This window comes from Diadema antillarum, unplaced genomic scaffold, assembly GCF_040938485.1.
Source record: "Diadema antillarum isolate AM-2024a unplaced genomic scaffold, OU_Dant_1.0 scf00000135, whole genome shotgun sequence".
Lineage (NCBI taxonomy): Eukaryota > Metazoa > Echinodermata > Echinoidea > Diadematoida > Diadematidae > Diadema > Diadema antillarum.
The window spans coordinates 1,867,374-1,886,264 of NW_027271024.1; the positions used below are offsets into that span (position 1 = coordinate 1,867,374).

The 18,891-nt window shown below is 39.4% G+C and overlaps 1 protein-coding gene across 1 annotated transcript in view; it reads right to left on the reverse strand.

Annotated features, from left to right (window-relative positions):
• Nucleotides 1-6,658: 6,658 nt before the first annotated feature.
• The window catches only part of LOC139720958 (DNA polymerase epsilon catalytic subunit A-like), a 68,402-nt gene continuing 56,169 nt past the window's right edge, over nucleotides 6,659-18,891 (reverse strand). Inside the window, exons 46-49 of the mRNA XM_071632287.1 lie at nucleotides 17,077-17,291; nucleotides 15,299-15,431; nucleotides 7,970-8,079; nucleotides 6,659-6,797 (exon numbers count right to left, since the gene is read on the reverse strand). Coding sequence (XP_071488388.1) covers nucleotides 6,725-6,797; nucleotides 7,970-8,079; nucleotides 15,299-15,431; nucleotides 17,077-17,291 — 531 coding nt within the window. The 3' untranslated portion in view covers nucleotides 6,659-6,724. The remainder of the gene's footprint in view (nucleotides 6,798-7,969; nucleotides 8,080-15,298; nucleotides 15,432-17,076; nucleotides 17,292-18,891) is intronic.

An 18,891-nucleotide genomic window follows, 5' to 3' on the forward strand; every position in this document is an offset into this window, starting at 1 on the left:
TGCGTGTGTGTGTCCATCCATGTTCTTAGATCTACTTGAGACGAAGGCAATAATGAGACACGACAAGTCTCCAAGTGTCGTCAAATACCAAGTAATAAATTTTATTCAACAATAGAACGTTTGCAAAGTCCTGGGCGCAAATTCAAATTCAACAATGCCTGCGCCGGGAGCAGCTATAACATACTAATTGCTCTGATACCGACCGGCCCTAGTAGCGCCTAAACTGCAATCTTTTCGGTTCATATGTTCACGTGTGTGTACATGTAGGCTACTCTAAGCAGTTTGGCTTTCTTATAATATTGTAGCGCGCGAGGATAACCCCGCGGGCCTTACAATATTGCTATGAAAAGAACCCGGCCCTTATCGGTAATAAGTTGTTCAAATCTCTTCTGTGAATTCTATCAACGCAGAACGTAACGCGCAAGTAGAACCATTTCAATCATTGATTTTGAAACTACTGGGATAGTGCAACAGATATGGAATAAGAGCTTGTGCAGCCTTCGTAGACCTGCTAGAATAATGACAACTGCATCGACCAATTCGATTGCTATGGAAACGTCTCTTGCCGGTTGGCAATGGGGTTGATGAAAGTATTAATACATGTTCGTTGTCCTACCTAAAAACCTTCTTTAACGCTAGTTTACACCTTGAGTCATGTTTAAACAGCGCACAGCATGCAATACGACGAAGAAAATGTTAGGCATGATAAACAGCACATTATTTTTGGTGTCCCTAACGGCCGCATCCAGCCAAACCCATTGCGATCCTCTTGAACTTTCGGTCTGTGGCGAAGAGAATGGCCACGTTCCACCATGCGCTACTGTACGTCATGGCGCCTAAAATGTTCAACCAGCGCATCGGTAGGAAGATCCCGGCGGTTTCGGCTATCAGGGTAACTATCTTGGGTACCCACTGGAGGTAGAACGAGCTCGTAATGAGAGTTAGGGTGACGGTGGTCTTGAAACACTTCCTCATCCTGTACGCTGACTGCGGCGAGACGGTCTTGGCCCGCGCCGGGTGAGACCCTCCCTCTCGGACTTCGTTGAGGATGTCGGGTCCTGACTGGAAGTTGGAGGGCGCGCTTGCCAATCCCGCTACGGTCAGAAACTTGGACGCTCTGCAAGAGAGGCGCCGGGCGATGACGAATGTGTGCAGATTCGCGAAGGTTATCATCGCAAGGAGCCCGAAGGACATCGCGACAAGCACGTACATGGGCAATCTTATTGAGTGCAGTACGGTGTGCAGGGCCTCTGCGTCGCAGGTGACGAACGCTCTGAGGGCTTCTTCGAAAAGCGAATTTGGGAATGGCATATTAATGAAGGAAGTAGTCAGAGAGAAACAACAGCCCATGCCAAAGGCTACTTTTGCCCTGCATGGTGTGACAAGCGCTCGGTATCTTAGAGGGCGGACGACCATCAGGTACCTATTCAGATTGATCAAGAGAAACACTCCTTGGGTATTAAACATAAACGCAATCTCCACGAAGGCGGTACCCATCACGATATTTCGCTGGGGCATTATTGACTGGCAGACCCGCGTGGTCACGCAGAAGGCACCAAAGAGACAACTGAGGGTCGCGAGTGCGCGCAGTAGGAAGTGAGATACCTCATCCAGGTTGGCGTTGGTCTTCCGAAGGACGGCTAGGGCAAATCCGTTGAAGGCTACCGTGAGGAAGAGCTGCACGTAGATTGAGATTGACAGGGCGTTCAACCCGACGAGGTGACTGTGGAACATGGTAATGTTTATAGGTTGGCAGAACATCATGGTAAATTTTTTCGAAATCCGTCCTATGGGCCTACTTGTGGTGACAGACGGGGCAGACGACTGTTCTCCTTTTATTCAGTAAAGCCGTTTAGGAACTCATACCTTGCAATTTATGTTGAGATGTGAATATCCGTCTACCGGTACCTACAAGAATGACGTAGTTACTAAGATGAAACAGGTTGGTTGGAACTGGGTCTATACAGTTGATATGTAACCGTCTAGGGACCACTGACCGTATTAAAATCCAAATGCCATTACATGTGAGCGTCTCCAGTTCGCCTCTACCTGGATTTGGGTTAAAGTTGCGCGTTCGTCGCTCCAGAACGCACGCAAACACACTTTCCTACGCATTGCTTTATCACCAACATTACCTCGATAGGAATGTGTGATCTTTAACATGATGAGCAATAAACAGCGTTATGCCACGTATTCACAAGCAGAAGCAGTGAGCGTAATTATGCGGGATGAAAACAAAGAAAAAGAACAGAAGACAGGCGGTAAAGGGTAGAACAAACAAGAACTGCAGTAGGAAAGACCAGAAAAAAAATGGTACATCATCTATTTCCCTATCATCTATATAACACTTCGTTTCATTTTCCGTACGTACACAGAACCTACTTAAGAATGTGTCTATCAAGTCCTACACTCTCTTCAACAAGTTTGATTAAAAGCTAGTTCACTGTTTGACAACTCCTCTAGTTTTGACAGGAACATATTCGCGGCATTATGTCTACCGGTACCGGCAGGCCAACAACAATCAACGCACAACTCGTGAACGGCCAACTAAGACAAAAGTATGAATAATGAGCGATGTGCAGAAAATCAGCAGCGTCTAATAGAAGCATACTCAAGTGCAAAAATCATAAACGGAATCAATACTCTTGAAGATTGTGTAAGGGTGTGTGTGTGTGAATGGTGAATGTGATAGGTCACTGCTTTGAGGCCATGTTCCTTCAGTAAGCCAATATATTGGATTAGTTTGGTGAGCACCTTGGGTTGGACTGGCAGATTGGGCGCGAGATTGAACCTTGTGGAACACCGTCCGCCCAGTGTTTCCCAGATGGTTTTACCCTATTCCGAGAAGGCTGAATCCGAATCTGGATGATGCAACTCTTGCGTCCTTGAGGATTTGGGGATATTCAAAATTGCCATCAAAATGGCCGCCAAAATCTGAAATTTCTAGCATTTCCTTTATAGGTGGCAAAAATTGGAAACGAAAATGAAGATCTTACCTTATTTCAAGGCTGCTGAATCTGAATCTGAATGAAGCAACTCTTGCTTCCTTGAGGATTTTGAGATATTTCAAGATGACCGACAAGAATCGCATTTCCAATATGTCCTCATAAAATGGTGAAAGTTAAGGAAACATGATTGTTTAACCTATATATTTCCAGGGTGCTGAATCCGAAACTGGTTGATGCAACTTCTGTAATCTAAAGGGCTGTATGATACACTGTATTCAAGATGGTCGCCAAAATGGCACCCCAAAATCATGAATATCTAAAAACCTTCAAGAGTGCAATTATTGCATCAGCCAGATTCTTGATTCAGCGTCCTGAAAAGAGGGCAGAACCATCAATCTATTTTCAATTTGAAAGAAAGATGTTATTCAGAGTGGTGAAGGCTCAGGTTTTGAGTTTCTTCAGTTTGTCTCCCTCTACAAATGAAAATTTGTTAAGATCGTAACTGCTGATCTGTAAATTAACAAACATGTCGGAAAAAAGGAACCAGTGGGACTCGAACCCGTCATCTACTGCTTTCCGGGCAGCGACACTATCACCAGGCTGTCCCTGGTTGCCGGCAGTGACACGATGAACATGGAACAAATACCCAAGCTCCGAGATTCCGACATTGTTATGTTAAGTAGTCCAAGGCGGACAAGGCATAGGATAAATGAAAGAAAGATGTTATTCAGAGGGGTGAAGGCTCAGGTTTTGACTTAACATAACAATATCGGAATCTCGGAGCTTGGATATTCTTTTTAATTTTCAATATCCTGTCAAGGATATATTACGTATGTGTGCTTTTTTTCCAGTTTTAGTGGCCCTTTTGGCAGCCATCTTGAATATCTCAAACCCTCAAGGATCCAAGTGTTGCATCATCCACATTCAGATTCAGCACCATCGAAATAGAGGGTAGAAACCATCAAAAATATTAGGCAAACGGAAAAAGAAGTTTAGGCTCAAAATCTGACTTTCATCAATCACACCATATGGGGAGGATGAAGATGCGTAAGGACAGACGCCAGAAAAGCGATCCAAAAGTTTGCCGGAGCCTTTTGCTTAAGGTGAGCTTTACACTTTGGTCATATTCTCTCATTGATGTGCAATAACTGATTGTAATTTATCTTGTGCTTCAATCGAGAGCAGAGATTGAAAGTTAATGCTACAGGGTACAGACAAAACTGGGCTTCATTTGCTCATCAGACGTCAGTGTAAATGAATAATTGGCAGCCACTGATTGTTAATGACGACTTCAAGTACGAGGGCAAATTCTCCATTAGATTTTCTTGTATGTGTGTCCTGCTTGTTTCACTTCTTTCACTTCTTTCACTGTTCTTGCTCTCTCTCTCTCACAGCACACACACACACAGACATGCGCACACACACACACATACACAGACATATATTCATAATGAGCTACAATATACATATAGTGATATACCTGAATATCTAAAGAGATAAGTTTGCATATGACTTTATCCTATTCCTTTTTCTTTTCTTTTGCCATTATTCCCTAAATTCAAGTTACCATACTCCAAGGAAATGTCAGTGGCCATATATAGCTTGTTATAAGTTCTCATGGTGAATAAACTATACTATGAACAAATATTAAATGTGTCTTGTAAGATACATGTACTTAAATAGTTTTTATATCACTCTAATTGATACAAATACTATTATTTTTGTGTGTGAATGTGTGTGAGTGTGTGTGTGTTCTGGTCTTATGAAGTCTTAATGGTTCACATTATCTGATGAGATTCCGTAGAAATATTCAGAAATGACATCAACATGGTCTCTGAGTCTCATAAAATATTGACACTTTTATTCAACAAAAGAATGTTCGCACATCGACACGCCCTTCAAAAAACATCTGAGCAGTACATCTTCAAAACTACGAAAAGTCTATAAATACATTTATTTCGTCATTTAAAATGACTAGCACCTGCTACACAATGGGTCTCGACATTTGAAATGATTTTTTAAACATTTCACTATTGACAGGTGCAAACATGGATTGTTGCCATCGCAGTGGCTGCAACACTGAATTTTGGAGATCAACATGCTGCACTACTGACATAGAAAAAATACACAATTTTCAATAAAGTACCATTATGGAAACAACTATTACCTGGGTATTTGAATTTCAAGAAGACTCAAACAAGACATGACAATTTATGGATACAAGGTGTAATGATGCCATTAAATTCATGATTAGATTTTTTTTCTGTTGATCCTGGCTGTCTTAGCGCATCTCAAAATGGTGGTGGGGAGAAAGGAGCCCCGACAGAGCACAGCACCCCCAACATTGTAAATATTTTCAAATGCGATCCCTGCATGTAAAAAATATATTCAGTCTTCAATAATGAAAAGAGACAGATTTTATGGGATTTTAGGCATGAAGCAAATGGAAGGGGAGCTTGCATGCTACATTATGTACATTGTAGTTGCCAATTTGTGCTATGTGATCACAATTTCAAAATATCTTAACTTTCTTAGTTTTCATCACAATTGCCTAAACTTTCACTGTCCTGTCCCTTGAAAAATGTTCTGCTTTCTATTTACACAAACTAATTTTCAGGGTGAACTTCCCCATGTAGGCTTGCTTAATGTGGCTTAACGTTGAACATGGTATGTAACAAAGCCTGTGTTTTAAAGATAGGCAAATAAACAATTTACATGGAATCTAAAAATGACACATAATTCTTGGGGTATACACATAAAAATTAAAATGTACAAACAAGATCATTATATCAACATTCATTACATTATGATAGACAGAATAGGACAGTTTTAATGCACGGACATTCAGTGCATCTTACATACTCAATATATTCTAATACTTGAAACCATTTCACATGCATCAGTGATTGCTTCATCAGGGAAAAGCTCCAGCAAGTTTGTAGTTGTCAAGAACAACCTTTGTTAGAAAGGTTGGCATTGAATAGGCAGGGTTGCACATTAACCCATTTTTTTCTACTTGCCTGACATGTATGTCAGACCAGTCCCGTACCCAGTTTTTTACTGGTCAATTCCTGAAAAGGGTACTGGCCCGACATTGATTTTTACTGGTCAGGGACCATCGGACCAGTGCCAGTGTGCCAGTGTTGGAATAGGAATATGTTGGTAAACTGGTCTATAATCCAGATCACTGATACAATCTGAACATCTGTGGACTTAACTTAGGGTATTACAGACTTTCTCTTGAAATGGTCAAGTTTACTAACATATTCAAATTTGAATGTTTCCTCTGTCTTGACACATCAACATACTATTCTGTTAACACGTACCTCAAAACCACTTTTCAATATTTCTTTGATATTTTCTAAAGTCATCGCTGTGTTGGGTCAGCTTTCAAGTTAGAAAAACCACTGTAGCAATGGCATGCATAAAATGTTAATATGTTAGCCAATCAGTCTATTTACTTGAAACTTAGGTTTTTGAATTGAAAATTATGTTATGACAATTCATCTGTGAACTAGCTGTGTGTGAGAATGTACATGTGAATGTTTGATTATTTTCAACCAAATAATGCAAAGCCGTTTATGCAGCACTTACATGTAAATGACCACTTTCTACTTGGCTGCTTTCAACTGCTCTGGATTCCACTTAAATGATTCATCAAATGTCTTGAAAAATCTGGGGTTCAAAGGTCATTGAAGACCATAGCCACCTGTGAGGGAACTGGACGATCATGGTAAGCATGCAAACACACCACAGTCTTTTGGAGGGCACGTCTTTCAGGTCTGCAGCTCAGGGTTCATGCGTAGGATGAAGTCTACTGTCTCCTGAAGCAGAGTCATGTTGTAGTGTCTGGAAAGAAATGGTGGGGGGGGGGGGGGGGGGGGATAAGGTGAATACTGGCATGAATGACCTTTGACATTGAAGGGGAATCTCAGGCCAGCTTAAAGTTAGTATATGCTGTGAACAGAAAGGATAAAATGTGACAAGCACCACAGTGGAAATTTGTCAAAATCGGATCAATCGTATTAAAAGAAATTATGAAATATCAAAGATTTTAATACTAATTTTTGCATAATATTTCTCAAACAATTAACATAAATTATTTGTACATGAGTGCACTGATGATGTCACCCCTAACAATTACATACGAATGTGTACATGTATGTATGCATATATGCTTTTTTTTGTGTGGGTGTGTAATGAAAGTGTAAATCTAAATGTTGTTCCTGGATTTAGTAACTTCAAAATCATGCTCAGTTAATTTTATCAGGTTTGGAGACTAGGACATAATTGTGTTCAAACAAACAACTGGAAATGTCAAAATGTTATGTACAAACCATATGGCAAGTTGTGAGGGGATGCCATCATTACTTCACTATTTGCATATATTTTGACTTTTAAAGAACTGTTCTATAAATAATAAGTGTAACTTCATAATTTCATCACTTCCTTAATTTTCATCCAATATTGATTAAATTTTCATTCTTGGGCTTAGAAAATCTTACTCCTTTTCAGACTAACTTTCAACTGGTCTGGAATTTCCCTTTGAGGGAGCTTTCAAATTGTAAAACTTAACGTAGATTTGTAATGAAAACCTGTCATCGGTTGGACCAATGGCAAACAATAAGTCAGCACTTTACCAGAGGGACAATCACATCTCATCAACTGTTCAAAAGTGAGTCTTTATATCAACAGTTAAAAGTTAAAACCAACGTTCCACCAGGTGAGCCCTGAACATGAGAACTGCTCTATCAGGCTGATTACATATTCACAAGTATGTTGTACAAAAGGTGACCTATGATTAATTTCATGTTCTTTGCATCCAGGAAGACAAATGATAGCCATACGGTCAAACCGTTTGAGCACAGCTACATGGTGGAACAGTATTGTTATAGAAAATTATCATCATTTGCATTTCATTATGCAACATTTACAAAGGTTGGTGCTACTGGATTGATCAGGAGTAAAACTTGTATGAGGTTGGCAGCAGTTTTCTCATCTATTCCATATTTGTGACTCACTTTGCGAGGTTGCTGAATGTTTTCACTTTCCTGATGAACGTCTCGTGAGCGATGACCGTCTTGAAGTTGCCTGCACACTCACAGTACGTGGCCATATTGCTCAATTTCACCTGGTCAATAATAATCATGACGATAATAAAGGTAATAAGAACAATGACATTCATTTTCCGTGCATCTGGTAAACAACTGTCACCATAAAGTTCAGTAAAGATTTTTGGAAATTTTTATCCATTTCATAAAACAGATAACTCATTTTTTTTTTCTTTTAATGTGGGTTAGTAGAAATCATATACACACAGCACACCTCTGAATATCCACAGCTTCATGGGCTCCTAATGATTCAGAAGTACTTTGTCTTACCTGCCAACCCTGAAACCTAAGAAATAGGGACAAATGAGGGGGAAATACCTTAAAAATAGGGACATTTCTTAAAATTTCCAATACATTACTACACCAAGATTTTCACAAAAATAGGGACACTTGATAAAGTGGTTAAAGGAATTTTTGTCTCTTTTCCTGGAGTGAACAAAGGGACAGTCCCTATTAAAAGGGGACTGTTTGCAAGTATGCATTGTGTACACATTTTTTATCTGGACATCTAAACCAGCGAGACATTTTGTGCATTGTGCCAGGGATATTGGATGGTGAGTACAGCACAGTTTGCTGCATCAATTGCCAATCTGAAGCACACTAAGAAACAAAGGGTTATCAACATTCTATTCACATTTACTTTAGTGTCATTGATGTCATTGGCGACTGTTATTCAAACTTTTTTATTAGGGTTATCACAATCACTTTCACAAGCTCTGGGATAGAAAGTGGAAAAACAATGAGACAATATAAACACAAGTGCATTAAATGACAACTATGACATGCACCACCTGCTCAATTTTCCTTGTCATCAACATTGTTGGTTGTGACAAAAAGAAATACAGTCGAACCTCGATTATCCGGCCAACGATTGTCCAGATTCTCTGTTATCCGGACGTTGACTGGTTGACATTCTTTTGCTGTTTTCATGTATTTTAAGTGCCAAATCTCACGCAAACAAACAAGTGTTCAACCATATACACAACGGGATATATTCTAATCATCGCAGCGGACTGAAACTTTAAGACAGTATGTGAGACAATGGCAAATACTGGTGCCACACTTGTCACTGGCACTGAGTGCACAGCAATGGTACAGTACAATGCAGTGGCAGTATTTGACAAGTCGCAATATTGATCTCATTGTTGGTACATATCACACAAACAATACATGAAGGGATATTTTACTTTATTGAATGCATGCATATAAAAAATGTGTTTTGCTTTATTTCCACATCATGAAGTATCTCGCTTATCCCGCAAAATCGATTATTTGGATGCCTGTCCATCATGACGTGGCCAGATAATCAAGGTCTAACTGTAATGCCAACTCTGCATAAAGTGAGCTTGACAGGACTGATGAAAACACATCAACTCCTGCAACATTTGACTTGCGTGCGTACCAGGGAGTGATATACACTGTTCATAAGCCTATGAATGCAATAAAATTTGTGACCTTTTTTTTCTTTCGCCTAGAGAATTATTTGACATGTTTATGCAGTGTCAACTTATGCACAGTTGACTGCAAATACATAAAACAAAAAAAGAATTTGTATATAAAACATTCCTGACTATTAACATTATTCACGCTTTGCACAAAATTGACATTTATAACGTTTTCTTGGGTTGGTAATGCAAGATCAAATATCAAATCAGTATGTCATTTGCGTCAAATCAGTATGTCATTTGCGTCAAATCATTACACACACACAAAAAAAAAATCTGAATACATTGTCTCATGTCCCAAGTACATAATAACAGATATCATTGAATGGATGCATTCTAATAAAAATTATGGTGGTATCAAAAACCACACTAATTGGTCGGCACTGTTTTTATTGGTAAATGCTGCGGTAATGAATACCGCAGTGATTCACTTGGTATCATTCTCATGCTTTAAAGTTGAAATCCACCCCCAAATGTAAATAAACTCTACAAAGAAAGGGAAAGAAAAAAATTCACACAGAACTGTCCTTCGTTTTAAACTCTTCAAAATATGTACCCTGAATGCAAGACAAGGGCAATTCGTTTTTGTTTTGCTTTGTTTTACTTTATCACTCTAATTGCCAATTGAAAGTGTGACTATAGCTATTATCTTAGCAGATCCCCCCCCCCCCCACAAAAAAGCACATTACACTCTCTTATATCTATTCATCGACATAAAGTCTTCCTCATTCTTTGTGTTCTAAACTGTCCTTTAACTCAACGAAAGGTACTCTCAATATGAGACAAAGATTTTTTTTTTCAAACTGTAATCGCTTAATGATAGTGTGACTACAGAAGGTAAGGTAATAAAAAAAGAAAACAGTGTGTTAAAGGGGCATAGTCCCGGTAGTGTAGATGGCGCTGTTGATGATACTGCTGATCACTGTCAGCATTGATACGAAGATTGCCGAAGTTGAGCTGTCATCAAGAGTAAAGCACATAGGTGTTGCTAAGTAACGTTGCCTTCGTTGTCTTCTCTCGTCATGCAGTCTGTAGTAATGCCAGGGTGTGTGCATGTGCTTCTTAGTATGACATCACAAAAGATGTTTGCTATTAAAAGCTATCACCCCCCAGCCTCAGCCGAATCATGAGCCGCACTGTGATCGGACCACTGACTACAGTGGATCAGACTTCTTTGGACTCGGGGAAATAGGTTACAGCGTAAACGTTAAGAGGAGCCGATACCGTAGGTCTCTATAGGAAACTTGTTCCGAAGAGTTGCCATATCAGCCCAATGCGATAAGGGTTGGCAAGATACACTGTATGACACATGAGGCAGAACCAACAGACACAAGTCAAAAAGCATGCCACAGATACTTAGAAGTACACAATGTTCATGAGACAAATTATGTTTCCTTCTTACAGAACGTGCTCATTAATTTCCAAATTAACGACCCTGCTTGTCGGATAGTTTCACTTCAATTGAAATCTGAATACTTGATGATCAAAATGACACGTTTAATGTGATCAATATGAAACTGATAATCTAAACTAGATCACGGAGAAGTAAAGATGGCATCCATGTCTCTGCTGCCATTATTCTTTGATACAAAGATTGACCGTCTGACTGACATACATGTAAAAAATACCTTTCACATGGTTATGTCTACTATAATTATGAAGGTCACTCAATCTTGATAACAATGAACAGTCACATACATAAAGCAATAAGCCATTCAATAGCAGCTCTTCAAAGCACCATTTAGTAATGATTCCTATCAAAGAATGAATTGCACTTTCCAACATGTCACCCTGGCATCTTTATTTTATTGTGTGACGAGAGCGATTTGCCAACAGGGATGTATGATGCACACATCAGCATTCTGACTGATATATAACATAAACCCTTCAAATAATGTTTACTTCAATGCATGAAGTCATTCAGTCATAATGATAACTAACAGTCACATTTAATAATAATAGTATGTATACAACTAGCAGAACTTTATGGCAATGTCTAGCAACGCTACTTGTTTGAAAAAGCAGAGCACTGCTGAACGGTGCAACATGTGCCTCTAATATCTCATGCTGTGTGGCAAGAGTAATTTGACTACTGCACAGTTCGACTACTGCACATTGTCAACTGGGATGCCCCCACTTCTCATGCATTCACCGTGTCTGCTGTATGTGGGCCTTCACTTGTACACTAATCTAAAGCACATTCAAATTAACCCCACACCAAAGACTGTTCTTTGATATCTCTCTAAAATTCTCTGCTTTTCAATCTATTTCTACCTGTTACACCAAACAAAATTTTTAATTGGCTTTACCAGCATACAAACCCTTGAAAGAAAATGTGAGGTATTATTGGTACAACTTTTACCACTTAATGTTCTACCGCTAGAGAAACCTTCAAAGATTTCATAACTTTATCTTCTTGAATTCACGTCAGGAGAATCTTACTTTGGCTACATGAAGTATATCAACCTTTGACCTTGACCTCTGACCTTTAAATCAGTGTAATTTCAGGCAATTAATTGGTCATTTATATCTATCCTTTAAATACACAATATCGCTAAAGGACGTCCATCGCTGAAGCTTGGGTCGAAAAATGAAATTCCTATTACCAAAGTGCAATAAGCTTTGAACTTGATCTTTGATATATATCAACACTATCATATTCATGCAAATAATCATAAATTATTTCATCCTGTCTACCGAGAAACATCATCACCGGATATGTATAGTTGCACTAATGACTGAAGATCAATTTTTTCTTTCAAAGTGTAGTAACCTTTGACCTTCCTCTCTGTGAACTTTGTGCTTAAAACCACAGCACTGAAGTAGATCTCTCTGTTGTGACCACAATTTTTGACCTGGTGCACACTTGGCAAGTGCTTCTTGGAAACATTTATAGGGTCTTTTTATGTGAGAGCATTCATAAGATCATATGGGAACAGAAAGTGACCTACAATTGAATTGGCAACAAGCATAGCTGCTGTAGAAAGGGAGGTTCCCGATGAATGATTCTTTTCATTTAAGCGTTGTTGCAGAGTTATGAGTGATCTGGAATTTCCCAGCGGTTGTCTGGCCTTTTAAACAAGAAACTATGACAGTGGTCTTCGGAGAAAGAGACAAGTTCTTGAACAATAAAAGCCACAGAGTACTAAAGTGGTGATGTCACAGTCTTTTCTTAAACTGTAAAAGTGGAAATTTTTGTGATGTGGAAATTTAGCACATTTCATGCGACCAAAAACAATTACTGGAAAAAAGCATGCAAATATTTTTACTTGCTATACCTTCTACGATAAAATGTCTTGATTCCACAGAATTAAAAATTACTAGGGTGAAAATATCCACCTTTACAGTAGCTAAGTGCTGATTGTACATAAGATATCCTTGCAACAGGCTCTTGGGAGTCAGTGGGTTGGAACTGGGTACAAGCCTTGTCGGCAACTGCTGCGTTCAAATATATTCTGACCACTTGAGGTAATTTCTTAGAACAAGTTTCCATGGCAATGAATGACTATGACGTCACACTTCTGTACTCTATAAAGTCATGTACGGAAAGCCTGCCCTCCTCTTTCATTCTCCATCGGGATGTTTGCAATGGATCTTAACCCACAAGGACGAGCTGATTTTGCTACTAGTACTACTCGGGACTAGTCTTGAACAGGTTAAAGAGGCATTCCAGACAATTTATATTTAGTTTCACATCAGCTCACGTAGCACATAAATGGACCATAAATGCCATGTACAGATATATGTGGGAATATACATCTCTGCGCAGATAAATCAATCCTGTAAAAAACACGACAATAATACACAAGGATGATGACATACACAGAGGCTAACACACATCTTAGTACATTGTAGCAATGTAATTCCATCACAATACCATTTGCTTTAACAAAGTTCACCTGTGTGAAATGTATGCATGCCTTCTTCTTTTGTTCTGCTCTCTTGAGCACCCAAATCATGCCTTCTAATGTGAAGCTGCTACATCATCATTCTTGTTCATTACGGTTTGTTTTATAACTTTTGGGAACATTCTTATTCCTTATCCCAATCACTGTAATTTCTGAAATTATGTACCCAGTATTGGGTGCTCAAAAGCAAAATGCAAAAGCCTAAATATTATCTGGAGGTCTCCTTTAACTACACTGTGATCAATCATATGAATGTGAAGTCGAAATCAGCTATACTTCAGACTGCTCACACTTTCTGCCCCGTGATGGAAACTATAGAACAATCTGCCTAGAATGCATGAGCAAACAAATACAGGGTGAAATCTACTCACACAGGATCACAGAGCTCTCGAAGAATCTTCATGTCAGATATCGTGATAGATTCGCATACAAAGTGGCATCACTAGTCCATTTTATGAGATTTGAACACGTGTTCATTTTGTTATGAAGCAAAACAACTACTTGCCACATTTAATGTGGCAAGTACAATTGTAAGTGGACAGTAATGTAGAAAGTTTTTCAATGCAACTGATAGGTAAACCCTTACAGGAGCAGGTACTTCACATTTATTCAAAAGAATAGTTCTTGCATCATGTTGTCTTTTATTGCAACTCGTTGACAAATTACCCTTCATCGACGAAGATGGAAAGGTGCTGTGCGTGGCAACTGTGTCTTCAAGTGGAATATCTAGATTCTCATTAAAACTTTACTTTTCGAATTCAAAGTCCCACTTCATAAAGCGTCAGTGTATTGGATAACAGAACAATGGTAAATATAGGGTATGAATACTCAAGACAAATTCTTTGTGGGAGTTCATGAGAATAATAAACATGCAACACTCAGACACACACACACACAAATCATAATTACTAGATAAGTTAATTTGGTAAAAGTAGTTAAGAGGAAGATGGGTGTGCAGAAGTACACGTGTGCAAATTAATATGAAGAGTTTGTTCGCAAAAACCGATAAGTCCATATTTGCCAAATGGAGATATTTGCGATTAAAGGTCAAGAAAAATAAAGAGAATAATAAGAAAATTTTTGCTTCTTTTGACCATAACTTCAAAAATGTACCTTTATATGTAGTGACCAATATATCATTTAAAAGGTATTATTTTGTACTTTATGACAGAGACCATACTTTAAAATCTTCAAAAATGGAATAGTCGTTTTTTGCGAACAAACTCTTCATATCCACGTAACTCTAGCTAATGGTGTGCTGATCATCACAACCAACCTTATATTTTTTTGTTCAATGAAAGACCAGGTAATAGCAATGAATGATGTTTTTTTTTTTTTTTTGGTCTGCTTTTAGTGTGACCATAGAAAATGTGATAGGAGGACTCGCTATGAAGTGTGCCAACATTTGTGCCTGAAGTTACACATGGCAAGTTTGGCACTAATTTATGTCACATAAACAGTCAAACCTTCTGGAATGGCCAGCACAGGGAAGCAAAATATGTAACCATTACAGACAGGTGCCTCTTATAGACAGGGTTGTTCACATTCCCCCCCCCCCCCCCCCCCCCCCCCCCCCCCCCGAGAGGGGGGGGGGGGGCGGGGGGGGGGGGGATTAATAATGGCCATATGCGGCAAATGGCAGCTATAGACAGGCGGTGAGGTTGAATTGTGTGATGTGATGAGGCAAGGTGCTATGTGGTGTGGTGTTAAGTTGTGTTGCACTGTATTACACTGGACTGTGTCATGTTGTGTTGCATTGCATGGCATCGCGTTGCAATGTGTCTTTGATGACACTCAACACCATGCAATTGTACACCATGTTGCATTACTGTTTGTTACACTACACCAATCAACATAACACCGATCAATTTAACACAAAACCATACCTGATGACACTTGGTGCAGGTGAGGTCTTGTAAGGTGTACGCCATCGACGCCTTCTTGATGGCCTCCACCAGACTTTCCTCGATGGCGGAGACGTCGTACTCACTCTGACACTGACCACACTGCCAGATTGCCCTAAGGAAAAAAAAAAGAAGAAAACACCATTTTGTCAAAGTTATCTTAGCCCGATAGGGTGGGAACACCATGGATTGGAAAGGTGGGCCTGGCTCTGATATACTGTAAAAGTGGAAAAGTTCGCGGTGTTGAAATTTTTGCGCATTTCACACAACCAGAAACTAGCGCGAAAATAAAAGCACGTAAATATTTTTGCTTGCCATATGTTCCTGTGCGTGATGTCTTGATTCCGCGGAATTAAAAACACGCGAAACGCTTCTTACCCAGCCAAGCCTGAAAAATCAGTCCCGCATAAATATCCACTTTTGCAATATTCAAGAATTCCCGTAATGAATTGTGTACCGCTTTATCACTGATCTCTATGTAAGTACACAAGCAACCAGAGAATCTCAACTGGAGATGAATGTTACCAATGAACGTACGCTTAGATGCACATTTTTCTTAACGGGCTGGTGGGTCTTATTTGTGGTTTCTGAATGCCCGCGAGGAGCAGCAAATTCCAACTGACTATGTATGTTTCCCCACACTACCATAGCTTCAGCTTGTTTCCTTTTGCTCAGGCAGCTACGGTTTGGTCTTTCTTTCTCGGACACCGTTCCAAAGCTTCCAAAAGACATCTGAATCAATGCATCATTCTTAGAATAATGGACAATGATCTACAATCAGTTTCAGATTCATTTATTGTCCATATAGGAAAGTCTTTTCGTTGGCAATGGAAGGGCAAGCCTAACCTGGTGTGTGCTGTTTTGAATGAAAATAGAAAAATCAGAGAAGCAAATCAGTGAATGACTGACAAAAATAAAACACAATCTACCAAAATTATCCAAATTTAGAGGGTTCAAAGAGAGTTTAGAAAGGCAAAAGGGAACTCCAATTTTTTTTTCCCTGTTGCATTGAGGCACATTGTAATACCCAAGTAAGGTGATTAACAAACACAATTAGGTAAAGTTTGGAGGAGTGCATGTGTGGTCATAAAAAGTGTTATCAGATGGGTTTTAGAATCTCTGCAATGTGATCGGTCAATTATCATGCATTGATTTTTACTGATCCATACTGAGCCATGCGTCTGGTGAAATCCGAACGCATGGATCAAGCCCTGTATTGCACTGTGGGAAACATCGTACGCATGATGGGGGGAAAAAAAAAGAAGCAGAATTTTATGAATTTATGGGCTCATTTTATAAAATGAATTATGCACAGGCCTATTTCGTGGATCGGTGAGAACTGGATGCTCTCATTTAACTTTGGAACAGTCTAAGACCCACTCACTGTGCTCATGGGTTTTCACAGTTTCACATTTAAACTTGCACAACCAATTCTCACCAATCCACTCTGTCCTGTGCATCACTAGTGTTTTGCTGTAAAAGTGGATATTTTCGCGCGACTAATTTTTCGTGCTCGGCAGGGTAGGTAGAGTTTCGTGTGTTTTTAATTTCGCAGAATCACGACATCAACTACTGGAACACATGGCAAGCAAAAATATTCGCATGCTTTTATTTTCGCGCTAGTTTCTGGTTGCTCGAAATGGGCGAAAATTTAAACACCGTGAACATTTCCACTTTTACAATACAATTGATGACTCCTGCCTCTACAATGTATTATGAATGCAACCACACACGTCATGGCAATGATGCACTTGACTCACGCTGAGGAGCCATCTTGGACCAGCATTGGGTCCCGACAGAGGTCCAGGTCCCGGCAGTGGTTGCAGACCCGGCAGATGACCTCGGGCAGGACATAGGACAGGCAGGGGTCGCGCCAGTCCGCGTCGTCCGAGAACTCGCCCACGCCGATGAGGCGCAGGAGGTTGCGTTTCATCTTGGTCACCTGACTGGCGATGTTGGTGTCGAGAGAGAGCACCTAGGTGACAGGACGAAGACATAAAGAGAATGAGTGGGTCCTATGGAGTGTGCTGAAAACCATTCTGCTCTAACCCATTGAGGATGGGCTGATTTTGCTACAACACACATTTCCCATAGACACCTGCCCAAGTATACTCGGGACTCGTCCTCAACAGGTTAATTCTAGGGCTGTTTGCAGTGAGATGTGAATAAAAGCTAAAACAACAACAGAAATAAACCAAATGATCATGCTACAAGTTGGAGATGGTGTTGGAGATACAAGTTGGAGTTGGAGAACTATTATCATGTTTTCGTTCTTGTTTGTTTGTTTTTTTGTGTTTGTGTTTGTGATGTAATGTATTTTTGTAAGGCAGCTCACCACAAGCTTTGCTTTTCTGAGGTTCTGCCTTCCTGTACAATAATTTCATGCATGTGATTTCCTACATGAAAAAAAAGATGGAAAATAAATGTTATACAAACTTGAAACTTGAACTTGAAAGAGAGAAAAAAAAATACAAAAATAAAAAATTCACAAACACTTCCCATTTCTGTTATATACGTCAGAACGTTGATGAATGTTGATACATGTAAAGAGATGCTAAAAAGAAATAACTCAAGGAAAAGAGACATTGAATGGTAGATGTTGCCAATTTATGCCTTTTGTTTCTACAAACTGTATAATTATGATCTGTATGCCCGATCGTATTCTATGTACAAGATACACTGTACATACTCATAGATTTGAACACACAGTCATCTCATTTATCATTTAAATAAACTTCAAAATATAGTGACTTTCAAGTCCATAGATGTAACATTAAGAGAATTTAATGAACAGGGGCCTGTTTCATTGAGACTGAGCATAAGTTGCAATCAATCGCAAATTGCATTTCATAAACAACTTTGCAAGTGATTGCAAGTAATGCTCAATCTACTGGAACTTTCGCTTGATTTTTCTTGAAATCACGCGCAAGTGTCTTTATGAAACAGGACTTATGCTCAATATTGAACTTAAGCTTGATTCAACAAGTTACGCCTAATAGATCGTGCGTGAAATCAATCACAACTCTTTATGAAACAGTCCCCAGATCAGAACCTTTTGGAGACAGGCATCAAATATGGCATTACTGCTTGCATTATCCACAGCTTCCGATATCTACACGATGCGAGATACAACTGACCTCAAACTCTTCCTTTATCTATAAAATGCAAACAGCAAACAAGCTTTGAAAGTAGGAGAAAGTAATGGACAGGTTGTGTTTAATATTGCATACCACAAAACCGAAAGCATAATGATGGCTTGTTGACAAGATGCCTCAAATGTCCCATGACTGATTTCCTGTATTCTCTGCAGTACAATACACATCGGAAGGTATATGGAAGGTATCAATAGTCAGCAGCCAAGGGACTAATAAATTGTAATTACCTCCGCCAAGGCAGGAGGCTATGTTTTCCTCAGTGTTTGTTTGTTTGTTTGTTTGCTAAATAACTAAAAAAATTGTGAACTGATATGAATGAAACCTGCTGGAAAAGTTGATAATGACAAAATGAACACAAAATCTGGGAATTTTTATGGATTTTTAAAGGAATATCTATGTTTTGGCAGATAGGGGCAATAA